The sequence below is a fragment of the Diabrotica virgifera genome, chromosome 9 (assembly GCF_917563875.1).
Source record: "Diabrotica virgifera virgifera chromosome 9, PGI_DIABVI_V3a".
NCBI lineage: Eukaryota > Metazoa > Arthropoda > Insecta > Coleoptera > Chrysomelidae > Diabrotica > Diabrotica virgifera.
Genome location: NC_065451.1, coordinates 218309987 through 218331186, shown reverse-complemented (window position 1 = coordinate 218331186; position 21200 = coordinate 218309987). Strand labels below are relative to the sequence as shown.

Here is a 21200-nt window from a genome sequence, read left to right as displayed (position 1 = left end):
ATTGAGCTATCACACAACTCCTACTCTCATTTAAAAAATCATCGATTACGTCATCACGCTCAGATGGATGACGTCACTAGTATTAGATATAGGTATGCAAAAAGTCCTAATTTAAAAATAAAAATCGACCAGTCTGAGGATTTCTCTTGAAATTTGCCTATTCTCGAGATAATGAATTTATGCCAACTCAAACGTCCTCACTTATACTACAGTGTCGCGCCCGCTTGAATAGCAATTAAAAAACAAAGGGGTTTCCGATATTGTATTGCAAAAAACTCTTTGGGATTTCATCAATCAATGTTTAAAGAATATCTACTTACCTTGGCAACTTTGAAATTTTTAGATAAATGTCCGATTTAGGGTTAAAAATGGCCGATTTCGCAATTTTCAAAATTTTTAATCGCTTATAGAACAAAAACTATTAACATGAGACAAAAATCACTAAAGACCTTTTCTGTTTGGAATGATTTAAAAAATCTAAAAAAAATTGTTCGATGCAAAAAAAAATATTTTAGGAAAAACCCCTAATCTTTACCCTCGCCTGGCAAGGTCTTATGCTCTTCAGAATCGCCTGTCATTGTACACATTTCTTCTAAATGACTTACTCAAACACATACTTAAATTTAAACCTTACAGGAGAAAGTTTATGTTACCCCCTAAATTTGCACTTTTCATTTCACCTGGTAGATACACGTGCACCGCTGAGGCCTGCCAGGTCATGGTTTTTAGCATTGGTGTGCTATGAATTATCACTAGAAAAATTTCTAGCCTTACAGGACGACCGTTAGTCGGAGGGTTCACTAGCTCTTAGACTATTTTATCGATGGTTCTTTCCATCTAATCTCTACAATATTTAAACCAGGTAAGTTATTTTCAATAAAATGTACATAGTCCAGGGTAATACCGTAATACCTTAGGTTTTTTCCATGACACTTCAAGAGCAAGGACACTGAAGCGTTTTTTCGACAAGTAATGCCTATAAGAGCAAATTGTAACTATTTCCTGCGTAGGATCTGGCGGCCATTTTATTTATAAACAATTTAGTTTCAAAAAACGGCATTTTTCCTTTTTTTTTTTTAATAAATTGAAAACAGTGAAACTTATGGGTTTTTAGTACAAACATATTCGAGAGGATGGAAAAAGCTTTAAAATGGATTATTACAAAGTTTGATATACTTAATTGATACTCAAAGTTTGATATACTAATGGATTATTACAAAGGTTAATGTAATTGTGAAAAAGGTCAAAATTGCAAAAAAATTCATTTCGCATAACTATTGTAAAAATTAATGTACAGCTTTGAAATTTTTGTCAAATGAGGGTTCTTTGGTGCTTAATATGTGACAAAAATTTAAAAGCATTCATTCAATTGTTTAAATTTTATTCAAATTGTTTATCCCAGAGAGCATTTTTTGCAATAACATGTCAAAAAAAATGATGTTAGAACTAATCCACAATGAAAGAGCATGAGCTATATTTTCAACTTGGTTTAAAAAAAGTAAATAAAAAATGCATTTATTAGTAATAAATAATTATGCAAAAGTATCGTCAATCTTTCCTTATAAACTTTTTTTTATAGAATAAATTATATATATTTATTACAATTATCAATTATATATAAATAATATTTCTTATTAGTTGTGCATCTAAAACAAAGTAAAAAATAGATTTTTTTTTAAAGTTTTTTTTAATAACTTAAGAATTATTAGAGATACCAAAAATCTCAAACCATAAAAAAGTAACTTTTTCTTAAAAGCTAGTACACTTTAGAAGACCAACAATAATCATTTTTTTCAAGAAGATTTTTCTCAGAACCTTTATTAAAAATGAACCTAAAACTTTTTACATATTAGTATCTCTAACTCTTAGAGAGTACAAAAAAACGTATCTTTGTCATTTATGCACGTACACAAATATTGTAGAGGGGGCAAAAGTCGAGGGCTCGAAAAATGATGGCGGACAGTAAATATCCGGATTGGAATATCTGAAACAAAAAAATCGTACAACAATTGAAAAAGGGAGGTATCTTACGTGACAATTTACCACAATTTGACGAAAAAATAGAAAATAAATATTTTTTAACCTTAAAAAACTGAAGAAAAACGGGCAATTTTTTCGCAGATTTTTTTAAAATTTCCGTAAATCTTTGTTTTGCCGAATTTTTCACTAATGGTGGTAAATTGTCACGTAAAAAACTCACCTTTTTCAAATGCCGTACGATTTTTTTGTTTCAGAGATCCCAATCCTGACATTAACTGTCCGCCATCGGAACTACTTTTTTTTTTCGAGGCCCTGACTTTGGCGTCCTCTACAATATTAGTGTACGTGCATAAATGAAAAAAAGATATATTTTTTGTATTCTCTAAGAGTTAGAGATATTAATATGTAAAAGATGTATGTTAATTTTTAATAAAGTTTCTAAGAAAAAAAATCTTAAAAAAAATGCTTATTTTTGGTCTTCTAAAATGTACTAGTACCTTAAGGGGCCCTATAGCTTTGGTTGCCTAGGGGCCTCAAGATTCTTAATACAACACTGTTAACAAAAATATAGTTACGAAACGAATTGGTTTGGTGGATAAACCTTCTAAATAGCTGTATCGTTTTAAATATGTTTCTCTCAGTTCGAACCGTTGAAAGTGCATGCTTACTTTAAATTGCACACATTTTGGTTAGTAGTAAAGAAATTGATATTAAAATAAAACACAAAGTTGTTATATTTCACAGAAACTCCAGTAAATCTTGTTTAACTCTTCTTTCATGATCAATATCACTTACAGGTAAATGAAACAGAGTCCTTAAACATAACCTAAAATTTTTATCCAATATGTACAATATAACAAATAACACCACCGCGTGACAGAAGCCTACCATCATAGACATTTGTAATATGATATGATTGGTAGAAGACGAAAAATGTTCGTAGAAATAATTTATGTTTAGCAAGAATAGAGTGTTGAATAACCAACATAAAAAATAAGAGAAAGCTAACCTGAATTCTAGCTTGCTTTTTTCGTAGATAACACTAGAGTTTTTTAATTTGACGCATCTTAGTATAAATATTATTATTATGAGAACGAAGATACCGACGTAGGTGCATGCATAACAGATAATGGGAACAGGAAAGCTTAAACTACTGACGCACAAAGACGTTGTCACCAAAATAAGACTTAATAAGAACAACCAAACTAAAACAATAAATGTCTTAAAAGCTTTTCTACATCTTATAGCACATTTCCGTTGATTGGCGAAAGTCGTTATATACCAATCAATAACGATAATAGCAACAAAAATTTGGTTCCCAGTTAAGAAGTTGAAGGCGTTTTCATCCCAAATACAAAGAATGCTCTCGTTCATAACATTGATGATACCAAAAGAGTTGTACATGTACGGCAATGACGCAGTGATGAACACGTTACACAGGCACCAATTCACTATGTACCAGTAAGTTCTGTTGTGCAAGGTGGCGTATTTGGATACTGTGAGGATGGTAAGTACGTTAGATGTGGTGGATAGCACGCCTACTATGACTCCCAGGATGCGTGTGATCAAAGGGAACTGGGCTATGTAGATGGCGTTGGGGTCGAATGTGTCGTTCGTTGAGTTGTGTCGTTCGAGTTCCCAGTCCATGTTGACACGTACCTTAAAAGTACCAAAATCGTTAGTAGTGCAGTAACTGAAGGTTTTCACTTCCGATTTCGTTGAACTTTCATCGATTTTCATGAAAATTGGTGAGTAGTTAGAGGATACCTCAAGAAACAAAGGTGGCATGATGTCAACTGTCAACTTGCGCTTTTACCCTGGGGGTGGATGCCACCCCTTCCCGGGGGTGAAAATTATTTTGTTAAAAATAATACCACTAATCGATAAAGGGACAAATTATAAGCACAGTTTGTTAGATAAAGTTATTAATATAAATCAATACTTTTTGACTTATTAAAGATCAAAGATTTTATTTTTTTCCAAAAAAGTTGTAATTACCAAAATTGAAGATAATAAAAAATGTAATACACTCCTTACGTGAAGAACTAAACTAATGTTAATTGAAAGTGAGTTATGGGCAATTTAATGTATATTTTTTTCGATGAGTATTCAAATCTAAGTACCCATTCAATCTTAAATAACGGGAAAAATATGCATTTTATAAAATATACCTACTAAACACTTGTCAAAGTACTTCTGAATACCTATCAAATCAGTTCCAGAAGAAGGTAATAGCATTAAAATTACGCAAGTTATGGCGAAAATAAGGGAACCCTTTTAAAGTTTTTAGGAAAAAGTGAAAAATAAAACATACGCCATTTCCACAAAAATTAAAACTTATAGTAATCCTTACTATGATTTCTTTATATTAGCATAAGTAATGATTTAAACAATTTTGACCGGTTACAAATGCATATTTTTGAAAAAATGTCTCATTTAAAAAAATCAGAATTTTAAAAATTATCTTAATTTTCAGATTCTTCTGTTAATAACTTCAAAAATAATCAGTATACGTAAAAATGATGTATAACCAAATTTTAGTTTTTTCTGTAATAAATGTTTTACCAGTTTTACTATTTCTGTAGGGTAAAAAATAGACCGAGATAGAAACGTTTAAAGTCTAAATTTTGCTGCGAGAACCATGTAACTAAGGCCATTTAACCTTTTATTTTTAAAAAAAGTGAAGGGTTTTTAAGATTAAATTAATGGGGTTTAATCGCCCTTGGAATTAAGTTTCAAATGCTTTTCAGGGGAACTTGATATTGTAAAAACTAACGGAGTTATTTAAACAAACACAATAACATTTTTTGGAAAAATTTTTCAAAGATAAATTTTGAAAAAATTTTGGAGCATAAATTTTAATGAAATTAACTTGTTCGGGGACTCAGTTGATAGATATTTCTAAGTACTTTGACAAATATTTAATAAGTTTATGTCATAAAATGCATCATTTTCCCGTTATTTAAGCTTGAGTACTAGATTTGGGTACTCACCGAAAAAAAAAAAATATATATTCAATTACCTATAACTCACTTTTAGTTAACAATAAAACGTTTTTCTAGTAAAAAGTTTATTTCACTTTTTATTAATTTAAATTTTGGTGATAATAACTTTTTTGTTAAAACTGGTAATTTTTGAATTATTTATCAAAAATCGATTAAAAACATGCATTTTTCTCACGAAAAATTAAAATATTTGATCTTTAATAACTTAAAAATTTTTGATTTATTTTAATAACGGTATATAATAAATTTTGCCTAGAATTTGTCCCTCTATCGAATTATGGGTTATTTTTAAGAAAATAATTTTCACCCCCGAGAAGGGGTGGCATCCACCCCTAGGGTAAAAGCGCAAGTTGGCACCATATCACCTTTATTCCTTGAAACATCCTCTAACCACTCACCAATTTTCATGCAAATCGATGGAGGTTCAACGAAGTCGGAGTTAATAGCTCATATCCACTTTCAGTGACTCCACTGTAGTAGATTACCATAAAATAACACAAAACGTTAAATTGTATTTAATGGTGAATATGTTGCCTATGTTGAAAATGAACTCATTTTAATTTCTTGGATAAGTGAAATAAATGAATAAACTTACTCACAATCACTTTGATTTACCCCAGACGGCTAGTTTCGCTCTTTATAATTTACAAAGCGTCATCAGGTCTTCGGTACAGAAAAATTAAATGCTGGAATTACAATACCCAGTATTAGGATGGGGTCATTTACAAAATACTATAAAGTAATTAAGTCAGTATTATATGCGTACAGTAGTGTATTTTATATTTTGTACCGTAATTCTGGTTATTGTAATTTTAGTACGATATAATTTTATTGATCCAAATAATGGCATAACCCAGACATCCAAAGTGTAAGTTATCCTCTAACACCAAATTGATCTATATGGTCCACATAATGTTCAGAAAAGAGATCATCTTGAGCGTCGGGTTTGGGTAGGAGTACGGGGAGAAATCGGTAAATTCGTAGTTTTTTAAGTTTTTCGTCAATATTTCTAAAACTATGCGGTTTATAATAAACAACCTTCTATACAAAAATGTTCTACATTAAATTTGAAATAAAAACGGTTCTATGCATAATCCTTCTAAAATAAACGGTTCCAAAGTTACGGAGGTAGTATAGTAGTACAATTGGTCCAAAAAAGGCCTAACTCAGACATCCATAGTAAAAGTTTTCCTCCAACACCAAATTGTTCTATATAGTCCACATATTATTCAGTAAAGAGTTACATCATTTTGAGCGTCCGGTTTCGGGGGGATATGAGGGAGAAGTCGGTAAATTAGTAGTTTTTTTTTACGTTTTTCGTCAATATTTCTAAAACTATGCTTTAGCGTAAACAATGTTTTATACAGGAATATTTTACATATAATTTAATACAAAATAGTTCCCATACATAATTGTTATAAAATCAACGGTTCCAGAGTTACGGAGGGTGAAAAATATAGGTTTTCGATACTTTTTATATTATTTGGCCAATTGATGATGATTTTGGGTGGTGAGGTTGACGTTTCTTCAAGGGCTTATCACTAACATATCATCGGCCACTGAAATAGCAAATTTTATTTACAAAACACAATCGTGTTAAAGAAAATTTCTTTCATCAGTAATAATATTATAAATTACCCAAAAATATTAAAAGTATCGAAAACCTCTACTTTTCACCCTACTGAACACTGGAACTTTTGACTTTATAACAATTATGTATTGGACCTTTTTTGTTTTAAATTTTATATAGAACGTTTTTGTATATAACATTGTTTAAGCTAAAGCATAGTTTTAGAAATATGGACGAAAAACTTAAAAAAACTACTAATTTACCGACTTCTCCCCCATCTCCCCCCCCCCCCAAACCGGACGCTCAAACTCTGCCACGCCTCAAACCCGACGCTCAAAATGGTGTGAATTTTTATTTGAACGTTATATTGACCATATAGAATAATATGGTGTTGGAGGATAACTTTCACTTTGGATGTCTGGGTTTGGGTCTAACAATTATACCACAGTATTTCAGGATTTACTTTTGCTGTACACCGGAGCTATGATGCTTTGCAAATTAGAGAAAGCAGAACCGGTCGTCTAACTAAAATAAAGTAATTGCGAATATCTAAGTCTTTTCATTTATTTCACTTTACCAAAAATTTGTATTCGGAATCAACAGGCCGGAAAAAAAGCCGGAATCAACAGGACAGGACTTCTATATCAACGAAAGCACCATTCGCGAATGATATAGTACTGATAGCCAGAAGTAAACAAGAATAAACAGATATACTACAAAGACTAGAAACATTAACGAGCCAAAAGCTATATACGTGAACAAAGAAAAGACCATGCAAATGGAATGAACAATATAAGGAAAAACTCATTCAGTTGATAGAATAGAATAGAATAGAATAGAAATATGCTTTATTGTCATGAAAAATTGTACAATTTTATCGACAAAGCTTATAAAAATCAAGACAACAAAACAATAACAATCCAATTTACTAAAATTACATAAATCGTCAATATATTTACAATAATAACAATAATAATGAAGTTAAACAGAAGTAGTCAATTGCAAAATTTAAGTAAATTGCAAATGCGTAGTCTACCTAGTAATTAATAAGTTTAAAAGTTAAGCTGCTGCATATGACACCCCAATATAGACAAAAAAAAAATGATAATAAAAATACTACTTGTACAAAGGGTACTGTAATTTCTTAGTTATTGATTAAGAAAATCTTCTACTGAATAATATGGTCTTTCAGATAGGTAGGCTTTTGTCAGTTTACGGAATTTGGGGAAAGATGCTGCAGATTTAAGTTGTAGAGGGAGATGATTGTAAAGTTTTTTTGCGGAATATAATATAGATTTCTTTACTAACTCAGAGGACGGGGTCGGCATATAGACGTCAAACGTAGAATTTCTCGTGAAGTAGTCATGATTAGGTCTTGGTGGAAAGACATGTAGATGTTTACGAATTAAGCAAACAGTTTCTAAAATATACAAAGATGGAAGGGTTAAAATTCTGTGATCTTTGAAGTAACTTCTGCAATGTGTTGTTCTTTTGAGGCCAAACAGATATCTAATTGCTCTTTTTTGTAATTTAAAAATAACATCGAATTGGGCAGCTGTACCAGAACCCCAAAAAGGAAGACCATAACGAAGATGTGACTCGAACAAAGAAAAATATGTTATTTTGGAAGATGCTAAATTGAGTTCATTCGAAACAGATCTTATAGCATAGCAAGCTGAGGATAGTTTCTTCCTTAACAAATCGATATGGTGGGACCATTTAAGGTTGCTGTCTAAAAAAATACCAATAAATTTCACAGAATCAACGGTACTGATCTGGCTGTTATTAAGAGGTAAGGGTTGAAGGACTCCTTTATAAGACAATGCTACTGTTTTATCTACGTTAAACGAGAGTAAATTAGAGTCAGACCAGGTTTTTATTGTAAGTAGATCAGAAGTTATAGTAGCATGAAGAGTTGCAATATTTGAGTTGCTCCAAGTGATACTGGTATCATCAGCAAAAAGAAAGATTTTTCCATCGATTTTTAAACTAGTGATGTCATTAATAAAGATAAGGAAAAGTAGAGGACCCAATACTGAACCTTGAGGTACCCCACATACAATGTTTTTGAGACTAGAGTCTGTATCATTTGCTCTAACCAGTTGTTTCCTATCATCCAAGTAAGATTGGAACCAATCTAAAGAAATACCTCGAATTCCGTAGAAATTTAGTTTTCTTATCAAAATGTTATGATTTACACAATCAAAAGCTTTGGCGTAGTCACAAAAAACGGTGGCAGTGTGAAGATTATTGTTCAGTGCTTGATAAAAACGATATCTAGAAGAGTTCCAATAAGAATTGAGAAGACAGTGATACGGCCTACAGCATTAAATGCCAGTAAAGCATGGACATGAAAAAATTTGGACGAAAGCTATAGTGGGCTATATTTGGTCACTATTACTATAGCGGATCTATTGAGCTTTACCCCACTAATCAATCACCCTGTATAAGGATTTTCGGAATTCCCTGGATAGACTATAGTTAATATAAAGCTTATGCGAATGGCTCTTTATAACATTCAGGCAAGTCACCAATGATATACGAATTGCGATGTTAATAGCCAATATTCACGATTGAAAAGGCATGAGACAAATAAGAGAGAAGGGCGAGGAGAAATTGGTGGAAAATAAGCATTTATAAACTGAATCAAGCTCGACATTAAAAAGAGAAAATAAGCTTCATGACTGAATCAAATCCAAAACCCGCAACATCAACTAATTCATTGAACTTGCGCAGGATTAAGAAGAATTTGCCAGAAGAATAAATGATTAGGTCACCTTGCTGTCACATACTGCATATTAAGATCCAAAAGGTAGGTTATCGATTAGTTTATGATTTTGCTCCTTCCAAGAAAAACTCGCATGCGAATTCAATTATATACATTATTAGATCATAGATATTATTAGATAATAGATAGTATAATAAGAAAATTATTACCTAAAAATTTTCTTATAATCCAATCAACGTAAATTACCTTGAACTTTGGTTTCCAACAATCCTTAATCCAGTAATCACTTCCTGGTTCTTAATTTGTTTATGTAATTTCCACCTTTAAGCACATATTGTTCTTATTCCTCAGAAAATTGTGACACTTCAGTGTAATGAACTAAAACGGGACATGACATAAACTTCCAGAAGTCTTTAACGCAAGTGAATTACGTCCAACTCAAGAAAAGTAACTTGGCGTAATTGCCAACGAGAGGATGCTATTAAAGTCAATTTGGGCTTTATTATTTAATCAGGTTGAATGGAAAAACAACGCGAGATGTATATGTAATGTATACATAACAGTGAAAGCGTTTTTTTCTACCAGTGTATTAGATATTTTCGGCTATACTCTCTCTCTCTTATATTAACTTATGGAAAAAATGTTACAGAAATTATCTTATAGCTCAGGGCTTTCCAAACTGACTTATTCGTACTGTGACGCCCTTGGAACTGCTATTTTTTTTTGCGACGCCACTCAACCCTATCCCCAATAATACTTACCAATTTTAGTACTTGCCTAGTAACAGGTTATAGTTATAACAAAACCACTATTTGAACATTTATAGTTTTTATTAGAAATTAAGATATTTATTTAACTGACTGGTTAATGTGAGGGATGTGCTCGCTTTTTTGAGCACAGCCTATGAAACAAAGGCTCCAGTGTCAAAATTGCCACTCTCATTTCTTTTTCTAAGGTTATGTTTGACCTGTACTTGTTTTTAATTACTGCAACTGCAGAAAAGCCCGTTGCGCACAAGTACGAAGTCGCAAATGGTAATAAAATCTTTAATGCGGCAGTGCTAATGGCTTGATATTCATGAGAAACTGAGCTCCAAAATTCAAACAGTTTGTCCTTATCCTATTGAAGCTTTAGGCTGGAATCACAGGACAATTCGGTCAGTTTTTCTTCTTCCCCTGTTGAAAGTGTCGATGGTGTGGATAACTGGAAAGGGTTTCTGACCCAGTCATATTGCTTCAGATCTTTGGGAAAATATTTCTCAAAATGTTCGCTCAATGATAACATGTGTTCTGTAAACCTATTTTTTAAAGATGGATCGAGGATTTCTATCGATTTTTCTTGTAGAATACCTTGTAAAGCAGGGAAACATTCAATTTCTTGATCTTCTAATTTTCTCTTTCATAAGAGCAACTTCTGAACCCCAGTAATTTTATCTGCCAATTGCAAGATATGAGTATTATCGTTTTCCTGCAATGACTTAATAAGATCATGTAATTTATTAAATATGTCACAGAGGTATGCTAATTTTATTATAAACTCTGAATTAATAAAGTTTTGCGCATCATTTTGTGATTCTGTATGTAGATACCTACGTGTAAAATTCATTTCTTAATTCGTATACCTGTGCGAGTACGTAGCCTTTGAACAGCCAACAAGGGTTGCAATAATAAATTAAAGAGGTGTATTCGGCCTCCATTTCTTCACAAAGTTTATGGAAAAGTCTTGATTTCACGGTTTTGCAGTTGTCACGATTGTCACGATTTAATAATGCTATCCATCACAACACTTAATTCAAGTGTAATGTTCTTTGCTGCTAAGGCCTTTCTATGTATGACACAATGTGTCCATTTTACACTTTTGGAGCCTTGGTTTTGATGATAGCTTGTAGTCCTCCATACTGTCTGGATCCGGATATCGCTCGGGCAACATCCCACTCGACTCCAGTATTGCCATGGCCGGATAATTATCCGATTTTCGGATAATTCCATGGACCATCGGATAATTTTCGAAATGAACATTTTTTTGAGGGAAAACAGGTGATAGGAGCCCTGAACTCGGTACTGTGGCAAAAAATATAACAACAGAAAATAAAAAACGAATTTACAACACAATATTATAACCAGTGTTAACTTATGGAGCTGAAGTCTGGCAATTAACCAACAAGTACAAATATAAATTACTAGTCACTGAGATGGATTTTTGGAGAAGGTCAGCAAGAAGATCTAGACTAGAACACATAAGAAACAACGACATTAGACAACAAATGGAAATAGAAAGAACAATCATAGATGACAACAGCTAGTTTGGTACGGACACGTAAGATGAATGGACGAAAGGAGAATCCCCAAAAAAGTGTTAGAATGGACCCCCACAGAAAATCGAAAACGAGGAAGACCAGCAACTACATGGATAAAGGGCATCTCCAAGGCGATGTCTGAAAGAATCTAAGAGAGGAAGACTGCCACAAGAGAAATTAGTGGCGATTAGAAACGGAAAGGCGCAGAACGCTATAAAACCGATATAATATATAATATACATTTTTTTGAATAATTTCGGGTAATTGAAGGGTCTATCGACTTGATGTTGTATTTTTATTTGATTTATTTATGAATCCATATATTATTTAAAATCAAATAAATACATTTTCTGTATTAAAAGTCCGCGCTGAGAGGCGACGCCCCTGGAACAACGCCGCGACGCCCCAGTGCGTTGCGACGCACAGTTTGGGAAGCCCTGTTATAACTGATGGATTCGACCAATATTTGATGCATTTTATCTAACAATAAAAACTGAGAACTTTTGTTGTCAATACTTCCATAAAATTTATTACAAATTAATGTCACTAAATGTGGTGACTGCCCAAAACATAGGTCAAACTGGTACAACCTTTAACAAACGTATAGCAGAACATAAAAGAGCTTTTAATAATAATATATTAAACAAGCTGAAAATGCGAGCATTATCATACTGAAAACTTTGCTTATTTGCGTGTTTTAATTCATAATATGGAAAATTGCTATTATAAAAAGTTGTTTAGAATTAAAAATTATGTTTTAATGTGCAATTATATCATTCTAATTTAAATATTTCGAACTATAAAGGTACTTTACTCTTGATCGAAATTCATATTTTTTATATACCTCGTAAAAAATTAATAAAATTTGATATATCGATACATCAGTATCAGACTGCACCAACTCAAAATTTTTCAATATTGAGATAAGTATTAGGAAATGGTTAAAATATGTTTATTTATCAGTTTCAAATTACACCATCTCAAAATTCCAATCCCATTTTAAAATTTTGACTTGTCTACAAGCAGAATCGAATATTTTTTTACAATGTAGTTTCATACCGCATCATTTTGAGTTAGTGCATAATGAAACTTGATCGGTAGAACTGTTGTCAACTACTAACTCAAAATGGTCTGTGAAAGCTGCTTGCACTGACCGTTGCTAAATTAAATGTTTGATCGAAATGAAAAATTTAGTGATACAGAAAGAGGAGAACTGTTAAATAACTACTGATGTCTTGGTGATTTAAATAGGCAGCGAGATTTTATAGTTAACAATGTAATGCCGGTTAAGCCAAAATATCAATATAAGAAAGAAGGGAGTCATAGAACCGAAAATATAGCTTATTACTTTGAGATGAGAAATGAAAAAATTAGAGTATGTAAAGTTTTCTTTATGAACACTTTAAACATTTCGAATAGGATAATAATGAAAAAGCATGCACAGCAATTTAAAACAAAACAGAGCTAGGATTTGCACAGAATGACAATCGAGGAGGAAAAAAAGGCTGGGCGACCAAGGGAGCTAGATGATGAAAAAGAATTCGTGAGGTCCCACATCAAATCTTTTCCAGTAATTGACTCATTATTGCGGAGCAAGGAAAAACCAATCTCTAAACTTACCCACCATGTACAGACTGTACCAAGAAAATGTAGAGGAGAACTGAAAATTCTCGTAAAACTCCAATATTACACCAAGATTTTCAACTGGGAATTTAATATTGCCTTTTTTTCAGCCAAAAAAGACCAGTGTTTTAAAAAGTATTATAACAACTTAAGTATGATGCACATATCAGAGAAAAAATCAGATTCGGTTAGAGAAGGAGTTGGATATCAAGGATTCAAAGGAAGATGACAGTACTGTAGTTTGTTGCTTTCATCACCAAGTTGTATTATCACTACTAAATGGAGATCGGAGTGATTTTCTTTTTACATGATACGCCTTTTATGTTACAACTTCACTATATTTGATATTTCTCACAAACATTGCTATAGTTTTTTGTGGCACGAACGTATCGCAAGCAGAGTTGTTAATGAAATAAGTACGTGTCTTTGACAGTATCTAAAGAACCATGGGACTCAATATGAGCACATATTTTACTCCGATAATTGCCTGGGCCAAAACAAAAACAAGTTCATTGCTTGCTTATTTTTATATTGCTGTCAAAACTTGCAATAAAAAGCATAACTCACAAATTCTTAGTAGTTGGACATACTCAAAATGAGGGTGATGCGATGCATGCCCTCATAGAAAAAGAAAAAAAAAAGATACCTAAAAGGAAACCAGCTCTATATTTTATCACAAATGGTACCGATAATTATTAGCCTGGTTAAGAAAACTTCCAATAAAAATATCGGAGAAGAAATGAAAGGCAGAATTTACAAAACAGTCATCAGAGTAATAATAACATACGCGGCAGAAACACGACACGACACAGATAGGACAAAATAATTGCTCGAAACAGCGGAGATGAAAACCATTCGAAAAACAGATGGTAAGACTCTATAGGACAGAGCTAGAAGTACAGATATACGACGAAGATGCAAGGTGGCTAACATTAATAACTGGGTAAGAAACAGAACAATAGAATGAAATGACCACATAAGCCGAATGACAACAAATAGGGTAGTCAGGACAGCGAGAGACGATTCCCCAATAGGAAGATGATCATTGGGAAGACCACGAAAACGATGGAACGACAACTTACTAGAGGCACATTGAAAAAACAGACAGAGTCATGTCTATACAAAAAGAAAAAGAAAAATGGAAAAAGAAAACTGGACAGCCTGGTACGCTACAGAAGAAATTGCCGAAGTGTATGAAGTAAAAATTTACAAAAAATTGAGAAAAATTTTAATATAAATGAAGCCGGAGACAAAATAAAATGTAGTGAAATACAAATTCTAAGAGTTGAGAAAAACCAGCCACACAAAATAATGTAAAAGAAGTCTTATTTTGACGAAAATTATAATGTCATAAATAATCGATAAAACACAACGAGCGTGGCTTATGAAGAACCACCTCATTCTCTCCAATAAACCTTCAGTTTTTCCAGAACTTACCAACTTCTGCCGCTGCTGAAGAAAGTGACAATTCAGAATTATTTTGATTTTATTATATTTTTCATAACAAGGAAACAATAGTGATTTTATAAGAAAAAAAATACTTAAATAATTTTATTTGATTTCCATACAAATACCCTGTACAAAATGCACTAACTGTTAAAAAATCATGTGTCGACAGTTTCATAGTGCACCAACTCAAAAAAAAATCTGAATTCTTTAAAAAAAAATTAATTAAAAATTATCATCTAAAAGAACCATAAAATAAACATCTAATTCCAAAATTTTGTTCTATTTGAAAAACAAATGGACCATTTACAACAGATTAAAAATATTTGCTCCCAGAAAAAATAAGTTAAAGTTGATTTGTGAAGACCTATGTTTTTTGAGTTGGTGCCCTCTGATACTGATGTATCGATATGATGGTTGCATCATAAATCTTAGACCGTGAAGAGCTTTTTATGAAGAATAACTTTTCTTCGTCAAATTAAAAATAAAAGAGTTATAAATGAAAATGTTGGTATCCATAATTTGAGAAAAATTTTCAAATATTTTTTCCTTTAGAAGGATGCACATATCAGACCCTAATTTTTTATTCCAAACAACATTTCATATGGTCGGTTTGCTAAACTCAGACACAACTGGCTAGTAATTTTAGTCATTAATTTTGCCGATTTGGCAGAAAAAATAATTACTAAATAGTTAATAATTACTAAATAATTAGTAATTTTGCCAATTTTGGCAAAATTGGCAAAAAACTAAAAAATTACCTACTAGAATCACTAGCCAGTTGTGTCTGAGTTTAGCAAATTGACTATAATAACAATTTTCATTTCATAACAAATGGAACAGTCCATTTAGCATTAAAGGGGAGGCCGTATACTCGTATAAACCTTTTTAAAGTTTTTAATAAATTATTATTTTCAAAATATACTCAGATTGTATTTTTGAACATCTTATTTATTTTATATTATAATAATTAAATTCGCTGTCATAATTAAATCAAATGTCATTGATATTTTATTAATGTTGTTCTGAAGCTATTTTCTTGTGCCATTTTTACAATTTTAACTATTTATAATGGGAAATAAGCCACAATATTATTAAAAAATGATTTTTATTAACGTTTCGACGCCCAAATCGGGTGCCGTTGTCAAAATACAAAATACAGTAGTATTTTGTATTTTGACAACGGCACCCGATTTGGGCGTCGAAACGTTAATGAAAATTATTTTTTAATAATATTGTGGCTTATTTCCCATTATAAATAGTTAAAATTGATATTTTATTAATACTTCATTTAAAATTTATTCTGACATTCACGAAGTATTAAACTCAAATGTATATAACCTATGCTTTGCTTGACAAATTCAGATTAAAAAACTAGCCTACTTACTAGCAACGATTTCAGCTGACGGTTAGTGTGTCGGCAGAAAATAAAATGATTGTGACGTCACATTTTAGACTTTGAGGTCGGTTATCTCGAAGGCGGTTAGAGATATCGAAATGCGGTTTTCAGATTTGGATTCAGAAGACAAAACTGCATAAGAAACCATCGATAAATCTGCTCTAAGTATTGCAGGAGCGGCAACGCAATAACACACAGACTTTGCGAATTTATAAACGAAAAGTTTTCGTTGAAAAAACAATTGTACGTACATTTAAACTCCTAATATTCATGGTCTGTTGCATTATATCTGTGACTGTTCTATTTAATTTGCTGTGGGCTAAGATAACATTGCAATCCACATAGCCTAAGGTATGCTTATCTGTTATTGCTGAGTGTAGCATATAATTAAACTGATTTAACAAGAGAAAAAACTCCCCCTGCGAATAGCTCTGGCTACCGTTACTATCACAGTTTCCGCAGTAACATTGCGTATATCATGCGGCTTCCCACCATGCAGTCTATCCATCTGATCCGCAGCCTGCATCTTGTTTCGTCTATTCTATTATAATTCTACCATCTATTATAATACGCACCAACAGCTGATAAGGATGAAGAGGAGATGTAACATTTTTACAGGGAGTTAAACGCAATTTTAAGATCTATTATAAAAGACGACATTACGATAGTAATGGGGGACTTTAATGCTAAAATTGGGAGAGGAAAAGTTGACGAATATGTTGGGTAATTTGAACTAGGTGTCAGAAACAAAACAGGGGATAGACTCGTCGATTTTTGTCAAAATGAACATTTTGCAGTAATGAACACAATGTTCCAACTACCCGACAGAAGATTGTACACTTGGAGATCTCCTACATACAACAAAGACCGCATCGTCAGAAACCAAATAGACAATATACTGGTCAAAAATAGATACAAAAATTCAATTAAAGCAGTTAAGGCGTACCCTGGAGCAGATGTCAACTCAGATCATAACCCGCTGATAGCAGTAATGCACTTGAAACTCAAAAAGATAGTAAGACGTAAAAATAAACCCTCACTTGATTATACGAAATTAAGAAAAACCGAAATACATCAAAAAATGATCCAACAAGTCAACTCAAATCTAACACAAGTAGAAGAAGAAATTTTAACATCAAAAGATGTCAATGAAAAATGGAATAAAATACAGAAGGCACTTCTAAAGGCTGGGGAAAAAAATTTAAAGCCTGCAAAGACAAATAAATAGCAGAAGTGGATGACTTCGGAAATTCTAGCATTAATGGAAGAGAGGAGAAAAGCCAAAGGGAAAAATGAGCCAAAATACAAAGAACTACAAAATAAAATTACAGTAGAGATAAAAAAGGCTAAGGAAAAGTGGTTAACAGAACAATGCAAAGAAATAGAAGAGTATGACAGAAAATACGACAGCTTTAATATGCATAAAAAATAAAAGAACTAACAAGTACCAAAAAGCGAGCACACTATGGGATACTTAAAAATGATAACGGTAAACTCATCGCAGACATCAAAGATAAATTAAGGTTTTGGCAGGAATACATAATGAAACTATTCGACGATGATAGAATGATACAAGAAGAACCACAGGAACAAACAGGACCGAAAATAATAATGTGCGAATTAGAACAGGCAATTAGAAATGCAAAGACCGCAAAAGCAGTAGGCCCAAATCAGATACCCACTGAGCTAATTAAAGGCATTGACGAAGAAACACTGCATATACTTTTAGATCTGTTCAACAAGGTATATACAACAGGAGTACTACCCACGGATTGGTTGCTGTCCACATTTGTAACACTACCAAAGTCAATACATGCGACAGAATGCTCCCAGTACAGAACAATTTCTTTAATAAGCCACACACTTAAGATATTCCTCAAAATAATGGCGCGTTTACATGTTTCCAGCAACTGGCGCCAGTCGTACTAGAAGGACAGTGCTGGCATGGTAGTGGCATCATGTAAACGCTTTCTTGTTCCAGTCCAGCGCTGTCTGCCAGCGCTGTCTCGAATAGAAAGGTGGTCTATTTTTCAGGCTACTGGCATTCCAGTGAGACTGGCGCCAGTTACTGGATACGTGTAAACGTTACTTCATACATGGAAGACTATACAAAAAAATAGAGGAAGATATAGATGACACCCAGTTTGGTTTCAGAGGAGGACTAGGAACGAGAGAGGCTCTGTTCGCTTTTAACGTTCTCGCTCAAAGACGACTAGATATGAACCAAGATCTCTATGTCTGCTTTATAGATTATCAAAAGGGTTTTGATAGAGTCATCATCATCATCAACTAGCCTATATTTGTCCACTGCTGAACGTAGGCCTCCCGTAAAAATTTCCACCTATTTCTATCTTGAGCTTCTTGCATCCAATTTGTGGTGATGCGCTTGATATCATCCGTCCATCTAGTCGGTGATCGTCCTCTGCTTCGATATGCCTCCTGCCTTGGTCGCCATTCCAGAGGTCCATCTGTCATCCGTCAGTCTGGCAACATGTCCTGCCCAAGCCCATTTAGCCATGGCTATTCTTTCAACTGCCTCCGTGACTCCTGTTCTTCTTCTTATTTCTAGGTTCGGTACTTTATCTCTGATGGTAATACCTAACATTGATCTTTCCATAGCGCGTTGTGTAACTCTTATTTTATTTATTGTTCTTTTTGTCAGAGTTAGTGTTTCTGCACCATATGTAAGAACCGGCAAAACACACTGGTCAAAAACTTTTCTTTTTAAACAAACTGGAATATTAGACTTGAAAATGTTATTTAATCTACCGAAGGCAGCCCATGTGAGACCTATCCTTCTTTGTATTTCAGTTGTCTGGTTATCTCGGCTCAAGCGAATCTCATGCCCTAGATATTTGTAAGCTATTAATTGGTCGATGCTATGACTCTCAATCTGAATTTTATCGCTGACTACAAGGTTGGTCATACATTTTGTCTTTGAGGTGTTAATTTTAAGACCAATTGTTTTTGACACTTTATAGAGCGTGTGCAGCATTTTTGTAGCTTTATCAACTCTATCAGATATTAAAACGATGTCATCGGCAAATCTTAGGTGGTTCAGATCCTCCCCGTTTATATTGATTCCCATATTATCCTCTCCTTCCATTTGCTTGAACATATATTCAAGAACAGCTGTAAACAATTTCGGGGAGATAGTATCACCCTGTCTAATTTCACGTTCTATTCTAAATTTCTTGGTATCTTCATGAAGTCGAACACAAGCTGTACCAGTTTCGTAGATACTTTTAATCAAGGCGATATATCGGTAGTCAATGCGGCAGTCCGCCAATGCTCGAAGCATTTTATGATGATCTATAGTATCGAACGCCTTTTCATAATCCACGAATATAAGAAAGATAGGCTTGTTATACTCTGTGAACTTTTCTATTAGCGTTTTTATAACTTGTAGATGATCGTTTGTTCCGTATCTGGAGCGGAACCCAGCCTGTTCACAAGGTTGGTAACTATCCAGTTTGTTCACAAGCCGTTTTATTATTATTTTCATGAATAGTTTGTATGTATGAGAGAGCAAACTAATAGGTCTGTAGTTCTTCAGATCTGAAATGTCACCTTTTTTATGCATTATGGTTATTATTGCATTATGCCACTGAGAGGGGGTTACGCCTCTTGTCAAACAAACATTGAACATCTTTTTCAACACATTTATTAACGTTTCTCCTCCTTCTTTGATGTGTTCAATGACTATCCCATCTTCTCCAGGTGATTTATTGTTTTTCATCTCCGAGAGAGCTGACTTTATTTCCTCTGTTGTGATATCTGGGATGTCTTCTGAGCCTACATTTTGAACTTTTGGTATTTGACTTTGATCAGGATCTGGAAGTTCTTCTCGCTTATACAATTCTGAGTAAAAATCTTGAGCAATTTTTAAAATATCTTCCTTATTTGTTGTTATTTCTCCTTTTTTATTTACAAGTTTACAAATATTTTTCGATCCTTCAGTCATTTGTCGGCGCAGTACCTTTAAACTCTTATTTTTATCAATGGCTTGAGTTATGTATTCAGTGTTGTAATTTCTGACATCTTTTCGAATGGATTTTGTGATATCTTTGTTTAACTGTCTAAGTGCTGCAAAATTATCTTTGTATTTGTTTTTCAATTCTCTTCTTTTGTTTATAAGGTCTTTAGTAGCTTGAGTAAGTTTATCTATCTTGTTTTTTCTTTTTTCCTTATATTTGCTATGAGCGTTTCGAATCGCACTGTTTATTCGCATGTTTGTCACCTCTATATCTAATGCATTTTCATTTAGATGTTCTACTTCTTTCAGTTCTGAAGTTATGAGTTTCTGATAAGCTACACTATCTTCTATCGATTCCCATTTATTAGAATGCCTCTCTGTTATCATAGCTGTCCTCTCTTGTCTAATGTTGATCAATATTTTTGCTCTAACCAACCGATGGTCACTCCCAACAGTGATTTTATTGATTACTGTAACATCTTGGATAATATTTTTTCTGTTTGTGATGATGAAATCGATTTCGTTTATTGTTATGCCATCTGGACTAGCCCACGTCCACTTACGTTGTTGGATAGAGTACAACATCAGAAACTCATAAAACTTTTAAAAGGGAATAATGTGGACAGTTGAGATATACGGGTTATTGTCAATCTGTACTGGAATCAAAAAGCAACGGTTAAAATCAAAAATGTCGAAACAGAGGCCATAAACATCAAGAGAGGTGTTAGACAGGGTTGCGTGTTGTGTCCATTTTTATTCAATATGTACAGCGAAGCTATTTTTAAGGAAGCAATATCAGAGGAAGAACAGGGTATATCAATAAACGGTAAAATCTTGAACAACATAAGATTCGCAGACGACACCGCTATTTTTGCAGACAGTCTAGATGCACTGCAACTATTAGTAAATAGATTACATCAAGTCAGTATGGACTATGGACTATAAATGAACGTTAAGAAAACCAAGTTCATGATTATTTTTAAACAACATACAGTAGGAAGGTTGGATATCGAGGGAAAATAAGTAGAAAGAGTGAATAACTACAAATATCTGGGAACCTGGGTAAATGAAAACAATGACCACGGTAGAGAAATCAGGACACGCATTGAAATTGCAAGACAAGCATTTATAAAAATGAAAAAGATGTTTGTTAATCGAGACCTTCCTCTGGAGCTGA

At 33.1% G+C, this 21200-nt stretch overlaps 2 protein-coding genes across 5 annotated transcripts in view; both read right to left on the bottom strand.

Moving 5' to 3' along the window:
- The window catches only part of LOC126892035 (uncharacterized), a 573784-nt gene that overhangs the window by 464350 nt on the left and 88234 nt on the right, over window positions 1-21200 (bottom strand). The window lies entirely within an intron of this gene.
- On the bottom strand, window positions 2691-9720 carry LOC126892037 (uncharacterized). 4 transcript variants are annotated; one of them, XM_050661461.1, is made up of 3 exons: window positions 9530-9720; window positions 5581-5671; window positions 2691-3639 (listed from the first exon to the last, which is right to left on the bottom strand). In XM_050661461.1, the coding sequence occupies exon 3, from the start codon at window positions 3625-3627 to the stop codon at window positions 2719-2721; it is 909 nt and encodes a 302-aa protein (XP_050517418.1). In that variant the 5' UTR covers window positions 3628-3639; window positions 5581-5671; window positions 9530-9720; the 3' UTR covers window positions 2691-2718. The 4 variants fall into 4 exon arrangements, with proteins under 4 accessions (XP_050517418.1, XP_050517419.1, XP_050517417.1 ...); XM_050661462.1 differs by having other exon boundaries at window positions 5585-5671; XM_050661460.1 differs by lacking the exon at window positions 5581-5671 and having other exon boundaries at window positions 9493-9720.

Excerpts from the sequence above, each read along its gene's own strand:
- LOC126892037 (XM_050661460.1), bottom strand. The coding sequence starts at position 3,627 with ATGGACTGGGAACTCGAACGACACAACTCAACGAACGACACATTCGAC.